Source organism: Leuresthes tenuis, unplaced genomic scaffold, assembly GCF_036924035.1.
Source record: "Leuresthes tenuis unplaced genomic scaffold, fLeuTen1.0.hap1 SCAF_1, whole genome shotgun sequence".
In the NCBI taxonomy this organism is placed as follows: Eukaryota; Metazoa; Chordata; class Actinopteri; order Atheriniformes; family Atherinopsidae; genus Leuresthes; species Leuresthes tenuis.
In genome coordinates this window covers 39,847,029-39,864,928 of record NW_027325355.1, presented here as the reverse complement: position 1 = coordinate 39,864,928, position 17,900 = coordinate 39,847,029, and the positions used below count along the sequence as shown (strand labels likewise).

The following is a 17,900-nucleotide window of genomic DNA, read 5'->3' as shown; positions in this document are numbered from 1 at the left end:
ATCTTCTCTCTGATAGAAACAATTTTATTGATGAAGAATCTCATGAAATCATCACTGCTGAGAGTTAAAGGAATACATGGCTCAACAGAGCTCGGACTCTTTGTCAGCCTGGCAACAGTGCTGAAAAGAAACCTTGGATTCTTCTTATTCTCTTCTATCAATGATGAATAATAAGCAGTTCTAGCTTTACGAAGTGCTTTCTTATACGTTATTAAACTATCTTTCCAGACTAATTGAGACTCTTCTAAATTAGAGGAACGCCACTGTCTCTCCAGCTTTCTTGCAGTCTGCTTTAACGCACACAATTATACCAAGGAGCCAACCTCTTCTGACTGATTACCTTCCTTTTCAGAGGGGCAACATTGTCCAGTGTTGTACGCATTGAAGCTAGTGTGTTGTCAACAAGAGAGTCAAGTTCTACTGAAGTAAAATTTAGGTAGCCAACTTTATTTAACAGAAACGAGTCCAAAGAAATTATTTTCAGAGTCTTCACTGACCAACTTCTCTGTATTTATAAAACAGAACCAAATGTAGAATCTGATGCAGCAACACACTTAGTAAAAGTTGTTTTGGAGTCAAAGAAAGACTTTTATAGAATCTACAGTAACAGCGTTCTGGAAGATTCTCCAGTCAGAAGATTACCTGCTGACAGGTGAGGGCGTCAGGATTGGGTATAAAAGGAGCATCCACCTAAGGTTTAGTCTTTCCAACAAGGATGGGTCGTGGCTCACCACTTTGTGCCAAACTCCATCAGAGAATCATCAGTTCAGAAATATTTCTCATCATCTACAGAGCAGAATATTGTGAACAGATTCAGGGAGTCTGGGGAAATCTCAGTGTGGAAAGGCCAAGGACAGAAACCACTGTTGGATGAGCTTGAAGCCCTCAAGCAGCACTGTATGAGAAACCGTCAGGCCACCATGATCCATACAGCCACAGGGGCTCAGATGGAGCTTGGAAAACCATTTTCACTCAACAGTCCATGGCTGCATCCAGAAATGTGACCTGAAACAGTATTACACAAGGAGGAAGCCGTATATAAACTCTGTGCAGAAACACGGCCCGAATCTCTGGACACGAGCTCATCTCAGATTGACAGAAAGACAGTGGACACATGTTCTGTGGTCAGATGAGTCGGCGTTTCAGCTGCTTTTGAGAAAAACTGACGTCTTAGTAACATTGCTGCTGACAGCATCCTTCACATCTGCTGCACAGATAAAGTGATGTTATAAACATAACGTTTATGTATTTAGCAGACGCTTTTATCCAAAGCGACTTACAAATGAAGATATAACAAGCTATATAAAAAGCTAATAATAAACTACATAGAAGGAACCCACGAGTCCGACTCTGTCAGAGGTGACAGAGTAGAGATAGGGTGCAGGCATAGAAGGAAGTACAGAAAGATAAAGTGCAGAGATAGAGGGGGTAGGGAAGTGCTAGGATAGGAGATGCTCTCTGAAGAGCTGGGTTTTCAAGAGTTTCTTGAAGATAGACAGGGACGCCCCTGTTCTGGTAGCGCTCGGTAGGTCATTCCACCATCGTGGGACTACAAATGAAAAGAGTTTGGATTGTCTTAGGCGTGGTGTAGGAGCTGCTAGACGACAATCCTGGGACGAACGGAGGGACCGAGTTGTGGCATAAGCCTTTGTGAGAGCATTCCAGTAGATGGGAGCCGTTCCATTAAGCACTTTGTAGGCTAACGTGATGAGTGATGAAAGGGTGAAACATCATCATTTCAGATGGTGAGCAGTTGTGTTGATGCTGAAATCCTATGCTGTGTAGTTGTTGCCTCATAGAGTCGATGAAGAACTGGATGGATAAGAAGCATTGATAATGAGTATGTTAAGGGGTACAAAGGTAGTGGCTCAGGCTAAGACAGTGGACAGTGGTTGAATTGGGAAGGTGTAGACAAGAAAAAGCTTCGTTGAAAAGAGCTGGAAAGGAGTATTAGATTTTTGATAGGGGGAACATATGATGTATTTGCCAACTCCCCAGAACCTAAAACTCTGGGTAAATGGAGACCCGTTATGTTCGTTATGTTCAGGTATTGCAACTCTAAGGTACTGATGTCCTCTTAGCCTCTGATAGCGGACTTGTGTCTGTGCTTGTCCTGTTGGATCTCAGTGCTGCATTTGATACGATCGATCACAGCATTCTGTTACAGAGACTTGAACATGTTATTGGGATTAAATGAACTGCATTAGGCTGGTTTATTTATCTGATAGATTCCAGTTTGTTCTTGTAAATGAAGAACCTTCCTCACACATCGGAGTAAGTCACAGAGTTCCTCAGGGTTCTGTGCTTGGACCAATTCTTTTTACTTTATACATGCTTCCATTAGGTAACATTATTAGACAGCATGGCATAAATTTCCATTGTTATGCTGATGATACTCAGCTGTACGTATCTATGAAATCAATAGGTTGGTCAGACTACAAGCATGTCTTAAAGACAAAGACCTGGATGACTCAGAACTGTCTGCTTTTAAATTCAGACAAAACTGAAGTTGTTATCTTTGGACCTGAGCGCTTCAGGGAGAAATTGTCTAGTTCTGTAGTTACTCTGGATTGTATTTCCTTGGCTTCTAGGTCTACAGTGAGGAATCTTGGAGTTATTTTTGACCAGAATTTATCATTTGATGCACATATAAAACTGGTTTCTAGGACTGCCTTCTTTCACCTTCGTAATATTGCTAAAATCAGGAACATCCTGTCTCAGGGTGATGCAGAGAAACTAGTTCATGCATTTGTTACTTCAAGATTGGACTACTGTAATTCCTTATTATTAGGCTGTCCCACATATTCTCTGAAAAGCCTCCAGTTGATCCAAAATGCTGCTAACAGCAGAGATCATGTTTTTCCAGTTTTAGCTTCTCTTCATTGGCTCTGTGTTAAATTCAGAATAGAATTTAAGATTATTCTCCTCACATATAAAGCTCTTAATGACCGAGCTCCATCATATCTTAAAGATCTCATTGTAAGGTATTTTCCTAACAGAGCACTTCGCTCCCAAACTGCAGGTTTACTTGTTGTTCCCAGAGTTTCTAAAAGTAGAATGGGAGGCAGAGCCTTCAGTTATCAGGCCCCTCTCTTTTGGAATAAGCTGCTAGTAAATGTCCAGGAAGCAGACACCCTTTACACTTTTAAAATTAGGCTTAAAACTTTCCTTTTTGATAAAGCTTATAGTAAGCTGCTATAGGCTTAGACTGCTGGGGGACCTCATCTGTCACACCTTTCCTCACTTTGCTCTCCCCCCCCCCCCCCTTGTTTAATTTCTCAAATGATATTATGTACATGTGACATTATTGTGGTTATTAACTTGTGTTTCCCTGTTCCAACAGATATCCTTTGAATGGCGTTATGGTGTTTTTCCCCCCTCTTTTCCCTCTTTTCTGTCTTCACAAACCCCAGCTGGTCGAGGCGGATGGCCACCCTTCCTGAGTCTGGTTTTGCCAGAGGTTTCTTCCTGTTAAAAGGGAGTCGTTCCTTTCCACAGTTGCCACAGGCACGCTCAGGATGGGAGATTGGACTGAAGACACGTTTCGGTGCAATCTGTTGGTTTCCTTAGCTAGGATATAAATTTTTTTAATTGGCTCTATAAGAATTAATTGGATCATGATTACAATGAATTGAATTCCAATTGGCTTGAATTGGACTATATTACTTAAGTGCCTTGAGATGACAATTGTTGTAATCTGGCGCTATATAAATAAAATTGAATTGAATTGAATGGCACACCACAGGGGAGTGTGATAAGTCCAACGCTATTTACAATAATGATAAACGATATATTCGACAGTATACCAGCAGGAATGGGAAGATCTTTGTTTGCAGATGATGGGGCATTATGGAAGAGGGGAGGCAACATAGATCACATAGTTAAGAAACTACAGGAAGGGATAGATCAAGTGGAGAAATGGGGAGAAGAGTGGGGTTTTAAATTTTCAGTGGAGAAAAGTAAAGTAATGTTCTTCTCAAAAAAGAAAATTAGTGAAAATAAAAAGTTAAACTTGTACAGAAAGAACTTAGAGAGAGTAAGAAGCTTTCGATTCTTAGGAATGATAATGGATTCTAGATTAACATGGAGGGAGCATGTGAAGGGAATTGTAGAGAGAAGTAAGAAAGTATTGAATATTATGAGGTGTTTGGCTGGGTTAGAGTGGGGTGCGGATTTTACAGCATTAAAATATATATACATCGCATTAATAAGGTCTAGAATAGATTACGGTTGTGTGGGATATGGATCGGCAGCAAAATCAGTACTCCCGCAAATAGATATAATTCAAGCCAGAGCATTAAGAACTTGTCTCGGAGCAATAAAAACAGCACCAATATGTTCACTACAGGTTGAAGCAGGAGAAATGCCACTAGGGCTCAGAAGAAAACAGCTAATAGCCAACTACTGGATAAATTTAAAAGGACACAAAGAAGAACATCCAGCAAAGAGAGTTCTGGAGATGTGCTGGGAAAAGGGGAAGGAGGAAAAAACGAGTTTTGGGTGGGTCAGTGAGGGTTTAGCAGAACAACTAAAAATACAACATGTGGAATTCAGCCCAACAGTTCTTTGGACAACAATACCAAAATGGATGCTACAAGAAACAAATGTAGACTTAAACATGTGGAACATCAAGGAAAGAAATAAAACAGCAGATCTAGTGCAGGAATTTTATAACTATGTGGAGGAAAAATATGGAGAATATGTGTGTATATATATACAGATGGGTCCAAAGAACAGGCAACAGGAGTAACAGCAGCAGCAATGGTGGTTCCCATTTATAATAAGACAATTTCAAAAAGAACATCAGATCATTTAAGTATATATGCAGTAGAATTATGTGCAATATTGATAGCAATTGAATGGATGGAGGGGGTGAGGGATAGGAGAATAGTTATATGTAGCGATTCATTTTCATCACTCTTAAGTATTAAAAGCGGAACAGCAAAAACACATCAGGAAATTTTATATGAAATACAGTTAAAAACATCCAGGTTAATGCAACAGGGGAGGGAAATAGTGTTCATGTGGGTACCAGCTCATGTAGGAATAAATGGAAATGAAAAAGCAGACAAAGCTGCTAAGGATGCAGTAAAGAAAGAGGTGGTGGAAATGAAAGTAAAATGATCAAAAACAGAAGGGAAAAGTTTAGTATGGAAAGAATCAATATTGGAAGAATCAGGAAAAATGAAGACATTTATATAAATTACAAAGTATAGTAGGCGAGGCAGGGTGTTATGGACAGAACAGAACAGAACAAGTAATTATTAGCAGGATAAGAATAGGTCATTGTAAACTGAATAATACACTTAAGATAATGGGGAAACATCCAACTGGGCAGTGTAGCTGTGGGGAGAAAGAAACAGTGGAACATGTGTTGATAGCATGTCCCAGATATGGAAGGGAGAGGGAAATAATGAAGATAGGGCTGCAGAGGGCAGGAATAACAGAATATAATTTGAAAAACATAGTAGAATATGCTAAGTCTAAGGAAGGGAGGAGAATAACAATAAGATTCTTGGTAAATACTGGAATAATTAAAAGAATATAGAAAAGAAGAAATAAGAAGGAAAAAAAGAGAGAAATTTAGTCCAGTAGATGGCGGCATATGCAACACCAAGGATGCCAGCTGCCATTAAACATCAAAGAAGAAGAAGAAGAAGGTTGTACTCGTAATTGTAATGAACAGAAAAGCGATAGAGGCAACGGGATTAATTTAAGAACACGTGGAGGACGCTATGGATGTAGTGTTGTATGTGATAGCTGCGGCTATTCTCATTATCCTAATTTTGTTCGCGGTGAAGGTGCAGCGGAAAACTCAGGATGGTGAGAAGCACTAATGCGGACGTTTGTGAGCTAATGTTAACTGTTAGCATGTTGGTCAAACTGGACCTTTCACGTTCTACTTCTCCGATTTTTACTTAACTTTTCAACAATATGTTCTTTTGGGTAATGTTTAGCATGTTATTGAAAAAGCGGTTGTGAGTCTTTTTGTTTGCTTCCCAGCTAAACTTTAAGAAATGCTCGATGTCAGACTACGTCAGCTCTCTGCTGTCAATCTGTCCAAAAGTACGGATGCTGCTGTGGGCCACTTCAACGCAAAGCATTTTTCAAATGTCATGATTAAGATCTACTTACAATTCAAAGGTTGGCAGCATTATGTTTCAGAACGATGTTCTATTTTCTAGCCATGATTGGACATAAAAAGGACAGAGTTCACAAACACAGTTGTGTAATATTTACTCAGGGTGTTAGTGATGATATGTTTTCTGTTTACCGTTTTATTTTCAAATCATTTTAATTTGAACATAAGTAATGTGAAATTTCTCAACAGTATGATATGTCGTTTGCCTAGCTGACCAGGAGCAACGGAGGGATGTTGTCCGGGCTGCGGGGCCCCCTCTGCGGGCCGCAGAAGAGCGGGGAGCTGGAATGCCACGCAGGAGGAGGAACCTTGCTGCTGTGATGGCTAACAGACGGCCACAAAGAGAAGATCATGGTGAACAGCAGCACCAATACATTTGTGTTAGTTCGCTGTTGCTGCTGAGGGCTTAGAGGACATCATTACATGAACATTTGCTGAGCCTTCAAACAGATTTTCTGTAAAGATCATCTGGTTAGGTTGCCTTTCTCTTTAAGTGTTGTTTTCCAGACATAGATTTATCTGGTTAAAAAAAGGTTTAGATATATTGGGTGTTTGAAGTGCCCTCTACAGTGGTGAGGATGCGCTGTGTGCCCTTTTTTTTTTTTTTTCTTTCCGCCCCTGTCCTTCATAAAGTCTGTGCACACTGCTGGTATGTTTACAGTTATCTTTAAACACAATACATGTACCCTAACTGAACCGAACCATGGCCCAAGAACCGAGATACGGACAGTACCGTGGGTTACCTGTACCGTTGCACCCCTAAAGTGACCACATAATGTTATGAATGTCCTGTGGATTTCAGAGGAGGAGCTTGTTGAGGAGGAGGAGATGGAGCAGCAGAACGTCCAGACAGCTGCAAAAGTTGGAGCCAAAAAGCAGAAGAAGTTGGACGAGAAACAGGCCAGGAAAGTCCAGAGAGAGGTGAACAAGTCATACTGCACAGCAACTCTGCTGGCCCGTCCCACTGGAAACACAGTGGTGCAGGTTTTTCAAAGGTTGATGCTGATTAAGTCAGTTAGGTTTACAGTTTTTAGCTCATAAAATGGAAAGTTTAACATAAGATGCCAGTAACTTAATGATTAATATTATTATGTTTGCATTTTCTTTTTTTGCCTAAGAGCATCTAAACTACTTAAGCATTGTGTCACATAAACACCACACAAAGAAAAAAAATGAATCAAGCTCTAACTGAGTGACCATCTTACAATTTAGGATAACACTGTGGCAGTGACAGTGGTCACTTTACCTGAAAACGTTGCTAATAGACACTGTTTTATGTGTCCTATATTGTCTACAGGCAGAGATGGAGGAGAGAGAGGAGAGGAAGAGGATGCAGGAACTTCGAGAGCAGGAGAGACGGCAGGAGGACGAGAAAGAACGACTGCTGGAAAAGAAACAGGTGTCACACGCACTCCGCTGCATTTTTATTTTCTCCAAAGAGTCTAGCTCATAGTCTCAGCATATCCTCTATACAAGGAGATCCTGACACTCTGTTCTGCTGTTTAATCAGGAGGAGGAGGAGCGCCGAGCTAAAGAGGAGCAAGAACGACGAGAGGAAGAAGAGTACTTAAAACTCAAAGCCTCTTTTGTCATAGAGGACCAGGGAGAGGAGGAGCAGCTCTCCGAGGACCAGGTCAGATCACTATCAGCGCCTTTTTGGCTTGTTATTGTCTGCATTCTTGAACATTATTGATTAATAATGTGATAATATAGTATTTATAATGTATGACATTTGTGTTCTTTGCTCTCAGTCACGGAGCCTGCTGCAAGATTTCATACAGTACATTGAGGTATGACTGACCACCTCTGCCCACTCCAACCTGTGCGAACAGAGAAAGGGAAATATGTTAATGTCTGAACATCATATTAAAAGAGCCTCCTGTTTGCAGAGTTGTAAGGTGGTTCTTCTTGAGGACTTGGGATCTCATTTTGGGATGAGGACTCAGGATGCTATTGCCAGACTGCAGGACCTGTTAGCTGAAGGCACCCTCACAGGTTAGTGGGCTTGTATGGATGAAAGCACTCAGAGAAAAGTAAATAACATGAGCTCTAATAAAAAAGAAATGGATGGCGAGCTGTTTCTCAGGCGTGCCTAGCAGCTTCTGCGATGTTTCTAAATGCGTTGCAGTCCGTCTGGTTGAAAGCTTTTTGTGTTGTGGAGGCAGTAAGAAAGACAACATGAGTCTAAGACAAACGCTGTGAACCTGCTTTATATAGTTTGGCAAAACCTATTCAGGACAACGGAACAAAGTGTCCTCATGTCAGCAGACATGGGAAGAGCCTGCAAAAGTATTCATCCCTCAGACATGGCGTTACTGCCTGTAATTTAAATAGATTTTTGTGGAATTTTATGTTGGTTCAAAGTGATAAAAGTGAAATAGAAAAAACTAAATAAGATCTTGTGCTACTAGTTATGCTAAGAAGTCACAGAAGTACATAGATGAGGTTCACCGGTGTGCAATAAAAGTGTCCAACAATCTCAGTATAATCACACCAAGCAGTTTTCCTTTGAGGAATGGGCAAAAGTCAGAGTGGAAAAGTCAAAGTGACATAGCCTGAGACAGGCGTGTCCAAAGTCTGCAGGTTTTAGGTGTTTCCCTGCTTCAACACACCTGATTCAGATTAAAAGGATCTCTTTAAAAGATTAAGTTCTGCACAAGCCTGCTAATGATGCATTGATTTCATCTAATGACGTTGAAGCAGGGAAACATCTAAAACCTGCAGGACAGCGGCCCTCGAGGACCGGATGTGGACATCCCTGAGACTTGAAGCTGTAATTGCTGCAGAAGGTGGCTCCACAAAGTAGTGGGTTTTGGGGATGTGAACACTAATGCATGCTCAAGTTTGCTGTTTTTGTTATTTTTGGTTTGCGTCACAATAACAGATATTTTGCATTCTCAAGACTATTGGTGTGTTGAGTACAGTTCTAACTCGGGTACAGTGAAACAGCTGTCCGTACCAGCTGCATTAGCACATTTTCAGTTGTGTTCTTATTCTAAGACTGTCACGGCTTTCATGTTGGGACCAAGTGTAAAACTGAACTTGTAATTTTAACCTAATTTCTCCTCTGATAGTGAAGATTTATGGAGTAAAAGTGTTCAATAGAACTTCCATGAATCGCTGTGTTTGGCTGCAGGTGTGATTGACGACAGAGGCAAGTTTATCTCTATAACCCCAGAAGAGCTGGACTCGGTGGCTCAGTTCATCAAACAGAGAGGCAGAGTCTCCATCACAGAGCTGGCTCAGGCCAGCAACTCTCTGATCAACCTGACGCCTGAGAGCCGCAGCACTGCTTGATGGACTGCTGCAGAACTAACTCAGCTCAGCTCTGTGTGAAGATTTCACTCTTCAGCTGGGGAGGAGACGTGGCTAACATCATCTGAAGACCATTTCCTGCAATTTGAAGTCCATCAGCAGCATTTTAAAGGGGCAGGTTTGGCTGGTACTGTAGAACCATCAACATGTAAACAAACTGTGTGTTTTGTGGGAGCAGGATCTTGAATAAAAGCTTTACTTTTTTTTCCAAGTATAAAGCTTTCAGTTCTTAAAACAGCTACTACCAGTTGCTGTTCAGCAAGCTGGTGATCTGTCTGTTGTGTGATATGTGACCGAGCTGTTTTCAAAAGGTTCGTTTGATTAGTGACCTTGAATATGCGTTAGCGGTGTAGTTCTGCTGAGTGCTAGTATTAGTCAAAAATAAAGTTGGCAGATTTGTAGAGAAAGAAACAAGTTCGGGGAAACGTAATCAGTTCAGCTTCTATCAAACATGAATTTAAAGTTTATTACAACTCATAATGTGGAACTGAAACAATGCGACAGGCTAGTTTCTGTCGTTATGAAATCATCACTTTTATCCGTTTGTTTCAAAGTCTTTGAGTGGAGTCCGTTTCAGAGGACTTAGCCTCACGTCTCCTGGTCGTTATCCTGGACTTTCTTCTGGCCGTGTTTTATTTCCCATGTGGAAGTTGCTCCTCTATCCTGAAAACACAAAAATCAGTCAGTCAGCCTTCCTGCGTGAAGCCACCTTCTCTGTATTCAGACCTTTTTTCGTTTCAATGTGAGCAAACTCAACACACCTTGATGATCACACCAAAAGGTGCCAGGTCATTTCGGAGGGTGTCGCAGGCTTTTAGTAGAGGGACTCTGTCTGGGTAAAGTTCAGGTTTGCTTGGGGATCCAGGGGTTGGACCATCCTGACGAGTGAGTGCGAATGCTCGAACGTCACTTCTGAAATTAGTCAGCTGCTCCACGACGGCCTGCAGGCTTCCACAACCACTCACAGCATCAGCCTCCTGCACCTGCTGAAAAAGCACAAGATGTATAAATCCAAAGTATCCCTTCAGGAAGAAAATCGCACTTTACGTGCAAAACAAACAGTGAAAGTGAAACGTATTAAAGCTTGATTTATCCTTCTTCCCCGTGCCTCAGAGCTCTATTGTTGTAAGAATCAATCGCAGGGCAATCTGTACACCTCTGTCTCTAAGCTGAGACACTGCATGCAACTCTTTGATTGAAAGTCTACCCTAAAGCAGGCTTTGTGATGCCTCACAAACAAAACATGCTGCAAGCTTTCCAAAGGCAACTGGCGCTCAATGAAAACACAGTCCCAACCTTAGTGTAAAGCAGATCTATCCCAAACACGTCTAAGATGTCTCTGATGTAGGTCACCATCGCTCCAAACACGGTGGGGCTCCGAAGCGCTCCATCACACTGAACAGAAACACAATATTAGTGAATCACTCTGATCTCAAAGCTAGTCATTTGGTAAGCCTCTCCAATTCAACTCCTTAATGTCTTACGTCTACCACATTCCTAATTTCAACCAGCTGTGTCAGACAGTGAGTTACCATAGAAACAGGCTGGAGTTGGCGGTTTCCATGATGAACCAAATTCATCAGTGCACTGATGGCTCTTGGTGTGTCAAAGTCATCTGCCAGAGCTTTCATCGTAGCGGATTTAGCTTCAGCCAGCCTGTAAAAACAGACAAACACAAAAACCAAAGAGCAAACGCACAGAGCGTTATTCTCCGAATTTGACATTTTGCATTTGCAAGTGCTACTCGAAAGCACAGATGAAGGAATGTAGAAAGCCTGATTCTGTAAAAACAGCTGACATTACAAAGTTCCTGTTCTATAACGGACCTGCACACAGTCGCTGCTATTCATGTAAACTTACTTTACAGTGCTGAGCATTTCCTAGCAACGGTGTCATATGAAGAGAAAGCAGAAAGTGCAGAGCGCAAATACTACGAAGACTCTTTTCAACATTGATAAAAAAAATAAAAAGTGTTTAAAAAAACAGAATTTACAGGAGGTTGTTACCTCTCCCACAAAAAATCTTCCTGCACAGGTGAACACGGCAGCTGACCCTTAACGTAAGCCTGAGCAGCAGCGATGAAGGTGCATATGGTTTCCAGAGAGGTCCGAGCATCCAACATGCTGCTGTCACTGTAGTCTATAGCTGCGGAGATGCCACAAGAAACTTTGCATTAAAGTATTAAGAGGTTGTGTTAATGCTGCTCCATTACTCTGTGTGTGTGTGTGTGTGTGTGCCACTATGCTGTATATCTAACCCACCGGATCTGTATTTGGATAAAAGACAAAACATCCGGAACTCATTGGCAGAGTAAGACTTCAGAAAATCCTGATGGAAGAAAGGGACAACTTTTCAAAAAAAGTTTAATGTATTTATTCTTTAAAAAAACCAAAACAAATCAGAAAGTGATGAATCATTCACGAGGGACAGTTCACATCAAGTTTGCCAGGTGTTCCTGCCTTAATAATCTGTTGATCTCTATTTTCTTCTTTTTGCTTATGGAAGGGCTTACTTATACACGTATATCCCACATCTTGCAGGATACTGTTTAGCAAAAAGGAAAAAGTTTGGAGATTTCATGTGGCTACTTGGGAAAACTTGTATCTTCATTTACATTATGAAGACAGATACTTGAATACAAGCCACTGAAAGATTCAAAATTTCTAAACAACCTTTTTAAAACTAAACTTCTGTAAAGGTTAACCTGATGGAACAAATAGTTTGTTAAATGAACCATCTCCTAATCGTCCTCAGGAAGTGTTGTTAGCTAAATTCACTCCTCGTCATTAGTGTACTGGTGGTCATTTTTAAAAAAATCTAAGAAATAAATACACATTTCGTCTCAAAAACAAGCATTTTTGTCCAATAAAGTCTCACTCTTAGCTCCACTTTCTTGTCCAAATATGAACACTTCCTGTTCCAAGATAGCAGTCGAATGCTGAACTTGAAGTTACTTCGCATGTCAGTTGAAACAGCTGTAACTTCATTAATAAACCCCCCCCATCACTCTAATGAGATGAAATGAAAATGAAAACATTTCAGCTTGTAAAGTTAAAAAAATGCTAATCTGACATGAAATAGCACATCATGACTTTATTACCTTGATGGTGATATAGTTCTTCAAAGATTTGGACATTTTCTGTGCACTACCCTTTAGGTGTAAATGACCTGGAGAAATAAATGAATGACAACAACCAGTCAAGTATATACATGACGAACAGTGATTCCCTGCTGTATCACCACTGTATACAGAGATTAACAGTCATCGTAGTCAGGAGAAAAGTCATCCCTTCTTTAGTGTCTCGAACTTGCTCACACCGAAGCAAACTGTCTGCTTGCACTTCATTCATGGCGAAGAAAAGCAATGAGGATAGAAACACCTGATAATCTGTAGTCGCTCCACCAATTCTCTGACCTGAAGAGATTTTTGTTGGAAACGTTTCAGTGGGATCCAGCACTCTTGCTTAAGCATTTGTGGCTTCAAATATGAGCATTATTCTGTGACACTGTTCATACACTGAAGCATTTTAGGTGAAAGTTTGATGTTTAATATTAGTCATTCTGTTTTTTTCTATTTGTGAGGCATTTCTGCATCAAAATCTTAAAGGTATGTGTAAAAGTGATGTCTAACTCCTGAGTATTTTTACGGGTGAAAATACAAACTAGCAGTACAACTTCATAAATGCAAGTAGTAAAACTAAAAGGGAAACTTTGATGGCAGCTCTGTCAGTAGGATTAAAAAAATAAACATACAAATGGGAACATTTCTTTGTATATTTGGAGTGAACATAGTCATTTAACTCCATCCATCCATTTTCTATCCTCGCTTAATCCAATTCATGGTCGCGAGGGGGCTGAAGCCTATCCCAGCTGTCATTGAGTGAGAGGTGGAGTACACCCATCACAGGTCACCAGTCCATCACAGGGCCACACGGATCATTTTAGAATGTTAGACATTCAAAACGTCCGCACAGTTTGCACATCATGCAACAGTGTAAAATCAAACAAGAAACGTTTAGCCAAATGTAATCACAGTGTGCGAGAGTCTAAATCAGTTACAAACAATCTTAGCTCACAGAATCTTTTGGTTACTTTTCACTTATATCACATGACCTCAATAATACTTCAGTATTCAGATGCTCTTTATATTTTCAAGCCACGTGTACAGTAGTCTCACTAATGAACCTGCAAACACAAAGCATAATCAACTTAATGTGACAGCCTGTTCCAATGTGATTTATTAGACTTTTAGGATTCACCTGAATGAAGAAAGTAGTTTCCCCACTGTCTGCACTGATGATAGGCTTCACTCTGGGCGACCTCATTCTCATGGTGAGGAAAGGCCAGGTCAATGCCTCCAGAGTGAATATCCAGCTGACTGCCAAACACAGAGCTGAAAACGGCCATAGATGTGACAATATGACATCAACAAGTTGATTTTCTATCATAGTGTGGAGAAGAGAATCGCATTTCTCCTTTTCAATGGTAAAACAAACTAACTTCAATTCAGTGCAAGTATGCCTCTGAGTTACTCTATCTAGACTAGAGTATAAACGCAATTTCAGTCCGCTTGCAATGTAATGTTGTAATGCTTGATTGACAATAAAGTTTGCTTTGACTCTGAACAGGGAACCAATGAAGATAAGCTAAAACTGGAGAAACATGATCTCTCCTGTTAGTTCTCATCAGAACTCTGGCTGCAGCATTTTGGATCAGCTGGAGGCTTTTCAGAGAATATGTGGGCCAGCCCAATAATAAGGAATTACAGTAGTCCAATCTTGAAGTAACAAATGCATGAACTAGTTTCTCTGCATCACCCTGAGACAGGATGTTCCTGATTTTAGCAATATTACGAAGGTGAAAGAAGGCAGTCCTAGAAACCAGTTTTATATGTGCATCAAATGATAAATTGTGGTCAAAAATAACTCCAAGGTTCCTCACTGTAGAACTAGAAGCCAAGGAAATACCATCTAGAGTAACTACATAACTAAACAATTTCTCCCTGAAGCGCTCAGGTCCAAAGAGAACAACTTCAGTTTTGTCTGAATTTAAAAGCAGACAGTTCTGAGTCATCCAGGTCTTTATGTCTTTAAGACAGGCTTGTAGTCTGACCAACCTATTGGTTTCATCTGGTTTCATAGATAAGTACAGCTGAGTATCATCAGCATAACAATGGAAATTTATGCCATGCTGTCTCATAATGTTACCTAATGGAAGCATGTATAAAGTAAAAAGAATTGGTCCAAGCACAGAACCCTGAGGAACTCCATGACTTACTCCGATGTGTGAGGAATATTCTTCATTTACAAGAACAAACTGGAATCTATCAGATAAATATGACTTAAACCAGCCTAATGCAGTTCCTTTAATCCCAATAACATGTTCAAGTCTCTGTAACAGAATGCTGTGATCGATCGTACAAAATGCAGCACTGAGATCCAACAGGACAAGCACAGAAACAAGTCCGCTATCAGAAGCTAACAGGAGATCATTGGTAACTTTCACCAGTGCTGTTTCTGTGCTATGATGCACTCTGAATCCTGACTGAAACTCTTCAAACAGATTATTTCTATGTAAATGATCACAAAGTTGAACTGCAACTATTTTTTCAAGAACTTTAGACAAAAAAGGGAGATTGGATATAGGTCGATAATTAACCAACACTTCTGAATTTATTTATTTTTTTGTTGGACCAGTAGACTGTAAAAAAGGTCCTTTAAATACAGTAAGAATATGTTTGAACCTTTGCACCCTCAAAAAAATCTATACTATTGTACAAAGTGAGGCTGGGGTTCATGGTTTCTGCGTCTGTGTGTGCAAAAATGGTGGTGGGCTTGGTCTATGTGGTTATAATTATTCAGCCTGCACACTGACAGCCTCAGAGGGACCTGGTGGAGCCTCACAGACTGATAAACAGACGATGGTGGAGTAGTCAGCAATATGAGGTTCCCCTCTCAGTGCTTGAAAGAGAGATGACCAGCACGAGAAAATGATAGTCCTGCATAGAAAGTAAATCAGGTTTGCTCAAACTATTGCAGCATTTTTCTTATGGGGCTTTTTTAAAAAAGCAACTGAAAGGTTCTGAAAAGAGGTCTAAAGCCATCATGTTTGAATCAAGCAGGGAGGGGCTGATACACCGCGTGTGAGACAGAGGCAGGGGGCTGAACAAAAGCATCGCAAACAGCTTTACAGTAGATTTCACTAGTTTGGATGGTAAAAATTCTTTTAAAAAGCATGAGTGTCTTGTCAAATATATATAGGCAGCCTTTAATATATTAGGGCAGCCTGCCAAAAATGTCATCATTGTGTGAGAATCCCTGAGTGAGGATGACAAACATCACACAGGCCTCACAACTGTGGAAATCACAGTTGCCTTGGAGACTTAAGACAGGAGACAGAATGAGGTTCCTACCTTGCAACAGTGGAGCATTCAATATGCCAACCAGGTCTTCCTCTGCCCCATGGAGAATCCCAGTGTGGTTCCTGAGGTTTAGAAGACTTCCAAAGAGCAAAATCCCTTGGATCTCGTTTCTTTGAGCTGTCTGGAGAACCATACAGATGTTGTCTGTTAGTTAAGTGTGTCTAAAAACCAACCTACGATACCAATGAAATTGGACAACTTAAGCAGCTGTCCAGTTGACAACATATAACTTTTGAGAAATTAAAGAACCTGTGCCAAATGCAGACATTTAATTCTGTTTCATGATTGGTTAACTGCGTTAGACTTAAGGAACTCAACTAACGACAGATGTTTCACATTTGAAAAGGGATTAGGCTACTTGGTCCATGTTTTCATTAACAGTTTGCATCTTCACATGGAATATCTTTAATTTCCTTTAGCTGGGGAAATAATTGCATCACATATTAAATGTAGTGTCAGTAAGTACTGGCTGTCCAATGTGGAACCGTTACCAGCCCTAACTAATACCTTACCATGCTCTCTCTGAGAACCCATAGCTCCGACAAACTTGCCGTAACTGTCACCAATGGACTGGACATCAAAATATACATCACCTGCAACCAAAAGAGTGCACACGTTTTGGCTCAGGCGCTGTAGGAATACACTGTTACTTAAAGTATCGATCACAAATTTCTAAGTTTTCACCTTCTTTTGTGGCATAAGCGTGTCCATTTTTGATGATCCCTTCAATAAAGGCAACAATATGATGCACATTCTCAGTGACTCTTAGATACACTGCAGGAGGAACCACCTTCAAAACAAGCAGAGAATATGAAAACATGCCTGAGATGAACATAAATACAACAGCTGTAATGTAACAATCACTTTTCTTGCTTTGCCAGCTTTTCAGACAATATTTGACTTTCAGACAGAGACAGTAGTTCTCGCACTATTCTAAACTGGGAATACTATTGACCCTGTCACTGGTATTATCTTTAATGCCAATGCCACTTTAAAACGCCCCATATACTCATATAGTTTTCATTTTCTTTACACAGCTTCATCTTCAAGAACTTACACTGTCTACCAAATTTGACGGCAGTTTTAAATTCAATGTCCAACCGCACCTTTAATGATAACATATCCTTCTTGAATTCATCTTCATACATTCTGGCAATAACAGCTGGGGAAACATTTTCCTGTCAGAGAAGAGAAAGAAAACACTCAATAAACATGATTTTCAGCAGTCATAAGATGACTGATTATATATATATATATTTTAAATCTTTACCTCCCAACTCCTTTTGATTATTTTGTCATCAACGTCAGTGATAACCATGGCGTGGATAACAGTGACACCAAACAACCGTGACAGAATCCTCTGCAGGATATCAAACCTGACATATGAACTGGGAGAAGACAAAAGTTTAGCAAAATCAACTTATTTAGTCAGGACACGTGTTTTGGTGTGCAGAGGCGAAAATGATTACCATGCATGACCCAGGTGAGCGTGGTCGTACACGGTAGGTCCACAACTGTACCTGTGACACAACACAAGCACAGTGCAGGTTATTAAGCGGCCATGCAGGTGTGTGTAATAATCTCATAGATAACCATACACCATACCAGGTAGCAATCCCCTCTCTAGTCAGAATGAGAGGCTCTCTCTGTTTGGTAAGGCTGTTGAAAGTCTTTAAACCTGTGTCGAACCCGCTGGGTCGTATCCACGTCTTTCCTGAAACACCACAGCTAGATCCCTTCGATCTACATTTGACGGTATTCAGATAGTGGCTTGTTCTGAAAACGCCGCACAGCACCTTTGCTGTCAGTATCCTTGATGTCCACATAGTGAACAGTTGTAAAACAGCGCGCGCACTGCTAGCTTGCGTTAGCTTCTCTTCCAGCAGCTATAGACCATCTGTTTATAGGTATATAAAAAAGAGACATGTACATGCTATTTCTATAACAGTTATGTCTCTTTTCACTACGTCACATTAGTTGCTGTTTCCCGATGTTCTCAAATAAGCTACAATCACTTAGAAG

The 17,900-nt window shown here is 40.6% G+C and overlaps 3 protein-coding genes across 4 annotated transcripts in view; 2 read left to right on the top strand and 1 right to left on the bottom strand.

Annotated features, from left to right (window-relative positions):
• Window positions 1-17,900, top strand: part of slc19a2 (solute carrier family 19 member 2) — a 65,973-nt gene that overhangs the window by 29,223 nt on the left and 18,850 nt on the right. The window lies entirely within an intron of this gene.
• Window positions 5,652-9,646, top strand: LOC140290518 (uncharacterized). 2 transcript variants are annotated; one of them, XM_072379355.1, is made up of 8 exons: window positions 5,652-5,823; window positions 6,353-6,496; window positions 6,945-7,063; window positions 7,440-7,541; window positions 7,653-7,775; window positions 7,894-7,932; window positions 8,032-8,137; window positions 9,279-9,644. In XM_072379355.1, exons 1-8 carry the CDS (start codon window positions 5,736-5,738, stop codon window positions 9,437-9,439), a joined length of 882 nt encoding a protein of 293 aa, XP_072235456.1. In that variant the 5' UTR covers window positions 5,652-5,735; the 3' UTR covers window positions 9,440-9,644. The 2 variants fall into 2 exon arrangements, with proteins under 2 accessions (XP_072235456.1, XP_072235455.1); XM_072379354.1 differs by lacking the exon at window positions 5,652-5,823 and adding an exon at window positions 5,975-6,144 and having other exon boundaries at window positions 9,279-9,646.
• On the bottom strand, window positions 9,932-17,900 carry cars2 (cysteinyl-tRNA synthetase 2, mitochondrial). Its single transcript, XM_072379344.1, has 15 exons — window positions 17,484-17,900; window positions 17,348-17,398; window positions 17,149-17,266; window positions 16,985-17,056; window positions 16,563-16,668; window positions 16,391-16,471; window positions 15,870-15,999; window positions 13,717-13,850; window positions 12,558-12,625; window positions 11,719-11,785; window positions 11,464-11,602; window positions 10,990-11,113; window positions 10,754-10,852; window positions 10,219-10,443; window positions 9,932-10,120 (listed from the first exon to the last, which is right to left on the bottom strand). Exons 1-15 carry the CDS (start codon window positions 17,702-17,704, stop codon window positions 10,046-10,048), a joined length of 1,710 nt encoding a protein of 569 aa, XP_072235445.1. The 5' UTR covers window positions 17,705-17,900; the 3' UTR covers window positions 9,932-10,045.